This window comes from Octopus bimaculoides, chromosome 12 (assembly GCF_001194135.2).
Source record: "Octopus bimaculoides isolate UCB-OBI-ISO-001 chromosome 12, ASM119413v2, whole genome shotgun sequence".
Taxonomy (NCBI): Eukaryota; Metazoa; Mollusca; class Cephalopoda; order Octopoda; family Octopodidae; genus Octopus; species Octopus bimaculoides.
Window position 1 is genome coordinate 37,940,711 of NC_068992.1, and position 3,216 is coordinate 37,943,926.

A 3,216-nucleotide genomic window follows, 5' to 3' on the forward strand; every position below is an offset into this window, starting at 1 on the left:
TATGCTTCACTGGATGTGCAATGTCAGTGTGCATGTACAACAGAATGTAAGTATCTTGAGAGAAAAGCTGGGCATAAAAGGCATCAAATGTGGTGTGCAAGAGAGATGACTGCACTGGTATGTTTATGTGATGCATATAGATGTGGACAGCTGTTTGAAGAAGTGTCAATCTCTAATAGTGGAGGGAAGCTGTGGATGTGGTAGACCAAGGAAGACATGGGATGAGGTGGTGAAACATGATCTTTGGACTTCGGGCCTTGCAAAGGCAATGACTGGTGACTGAGACCTTTGGCTATACACCATGCTTGAGAAGGTCAATCAAGCCAAGTGGAATCACAACTGTGGCTCCTGTTGGTGTCACATAACTGGCAGCTGTGCCGGTGACATGTAAAAAGCACCCTTTGAGTGTTGGACCTCATGGAGGTAATGTGGCTGATAGCAATGTCGCATAACTAACACCTGTGCCGGTGGGATGTAAAAAGCACCTTTCAAGCGTTGGGCCTCATGAGAGCAATGACAAATGTCCAAGACCTTTGGCAATATGCTGTGCTTGAGAAGATGACCTATCAAGCCAAATGAAATTCTAGTCGTGGCAGATACTGGTGTCACACAACTGGTAACCATGCCAGTGGCACACAAAAGCACCCATTATACTCTAGGAGTGTTCAGCATTAGGAAGGGCATCCAACCATAGGAACCATGCCTGATGAAACTGGAGTCTGGTGCAACCCCTCAGTTTACTAGCCCTGGTCATACCATCCAACTCATGCCAGCATGGACAACATACTTTAAATGATGATGGTGATTTCATTGTCTGTTTACATCTGACATCTTGGATACAAAACATCATAACAAAAATCAGTGCTGGCTATAATTTCTATAGAATATCTGTAGAGATAACCTTAACAAGTGATGTAAAGAGCACTGTTAATACAGTATATAATATACTTTATAGTATATTATAGTTATTGGCAATATACTGTGCTTGTGAAGACCTGTCAAACCAAGTGAGATCGTAGTTGTGACTGATGCTGTTATCACATCAATGGCACCCATGCCAGTGGCACATAGAAAGCACCCACTACACTCTTGGAGTGGCAGGCATTAGGAAGGGCATCCAGTTGTAGAAACCATGCCAAATCAGATTGGAACCTGGTGCAGCTACCTGGCTTATCAGTTTTTGATCAAATTGTTCAACCCATACCAGCATGGAAAGCAGATGTTAAATGATGATGATGATGACTGCATAATGAAATATCATGTCCCTACAAGTCATTAATATGTATCTTAATTGTTAGGCTTTCATATACTTCAGCAATGATGAACTACAAAGTACAAGTCTTATCCACTATAGAGTACAGATCATATTTTATGAGATGATCCTGTATATACACACAAACATTCTTGATTGATTGGTAAAGATTCGTTCAGGAAAATGTGACTAACACTACCTTTGAGCTCTGCTGCCACTTCTATCACTAACAGTTTCTGTTGATAAGCAGCATAACACTAGTACCTATGCCAAACTAACCATCACACTTCTCTTCCAAATCCTTACTTAGCCTTTTACTCAAACCTGACACTAAACACACTGCATAATTATCTCTCTCTACTAGCACTAACCTATGTAAGTTCAAAATGAACACCAATAGCACTGATCTCACCTCGCCTGGAAAAAAGGTCATGCATTGTGCTCTTCTCATCCTTTTGGAATAAATCATAATAAGTTTTATGACATGGTTAGCTTCATTGAGTTGGGCTTCATGAATTCATCAATATATATTCTATTCACAAGGAATGATTCAACTACATAAGTATATAAATGTGTATGGAGATGATGTAATTAGATTTATATATCAACGTAAGAAATAATCTTACCTGTGAAATCGGAACAGTGTCTACATACAATTATTTGAATATCTGGTTTATTTTGACTGAGGAATGGCAACCAATGCTTCACTGTTTTAAAACTTTCTTCCTGTAAAATAAATCATTTTATCGAATTTTTGTAATTAGCGTATAAGTTATGTATATTTCAAACATTACATAGAAACAAATATAAATTTCACTGTCATGAAATGAGTAAATATTTCATAGAATTGAAACATGCATAAACAAACATAAATAGATACAAACAGAAACACTCATTTGTACATTTAATCTATAAATGATATGGAGGTTTTTTTGTTGTTGTTTAAAGTTAGTGTTATCTTTCCATGTTGCATCCTATATTACATTACTAAATTTTTTTTTTTTTGCTTTATTAGTAGCGAGAGAGTAGTTTGTTGTTTGTTGTTCAACCCTAATCAAACAGAGCTCAAGCATTTACAGTTGGCTAAACAACTACGATGCAGTTTAGTTATTTGGTGTGCAGAAGTGGAATATGGTGATATATAAGGCTACTATTATTTAATCCCAAGTTACCATCCACTATGGCATTCCATTGATGATCATACAATTTTGTTTTTGTATATCAGATAGTGGCATCACTTGGTTGTTATTTTTAGCAGGACTAACAACAACACTGAGGCTGTCTTGTAAAATTGGTGTTTTGGTGTTGTGGAGTATTGAGGTGCAATGGTGTTGTTCTTGTTTAACCTCAGTTCAGCACTGTTTCCCATCAGTTGCAGGCATAGTATGAGGTTAAGTAAAAAATTGTATGCACTCTTCTTTCTGTAGCCTATTAAAACAAAACCAGGGGTTGAACAATTACACTATTTTCTGACATAGTCCCCTTGCTTTTTGATGCACTTCTTCCAGCAGTCCTCAAAATTGTTTATTCTACTGGAGAAGAATTTCGGCTGCTTTGGCAGCTACTAATGCACCGCTTCATTGCCTGTAGCAAATCAATAACCTCATTAAGAGCATTTGAGCAGTCCAAAGAAGTGACAGTCAGAAGAGGTAATATCTAGACTGTAAGCAGTATATATATAACGTTGCCAGTACCGCTGGACTGGTTCCTGTGCAGGTGGCACGTAAAATACACCATTTTGAGCGTGGCTGTTGCCAGTACCTCCTGACTGGCCTTTGTGCCGGTGGCAAGTAAAAGCACCCACAACACTCTCTGAGTGATTGGCGTTAGGAAGGGCATCCAGCTGTAGAAACTCTGCAAATCAGATTGGAGCCTGGTGTAGCCATCTGGTTCACCAGTCCTCAGTCAAATCGTCCAACCCCTGCTAGCATGGAAAGCGGACTTTAAACGATGATGATATATAT

The 3,216-nt window shown here is 38.7% G+C and overlaps 1 protein-coding gene across 8 annotated transcripts in view; it reads right to left on the reverse strand.

The window, feature by feature from the left end:
* Positions 1-3,216, reverse strand: part of LOC106879092 (alpha- and gamma-adaptin-binding protein p34-like) — a 163,932-nt gene that overhangs the window by 127,568 nt on the left and 33,148 nt on the right. For all 8 annotated transcript variants that reach the window (XR_008265306.1, XR_008265305.1, XR_008265307.1 and 5 more), the window contains exon 3: positions 1,879-1,978. Coding sequence is in view for 4 of the 8 variants with exons in the window: in XM_052972138.1 (XP_052828098.1) it covers positions 1,879-1,978 (100 nt within the window). In the remaining 4 variants the exon portion in view is untranslated. The remainder of the gene's footprint in view (positions 1-1,878; positions 1,979-3,216) is intronic.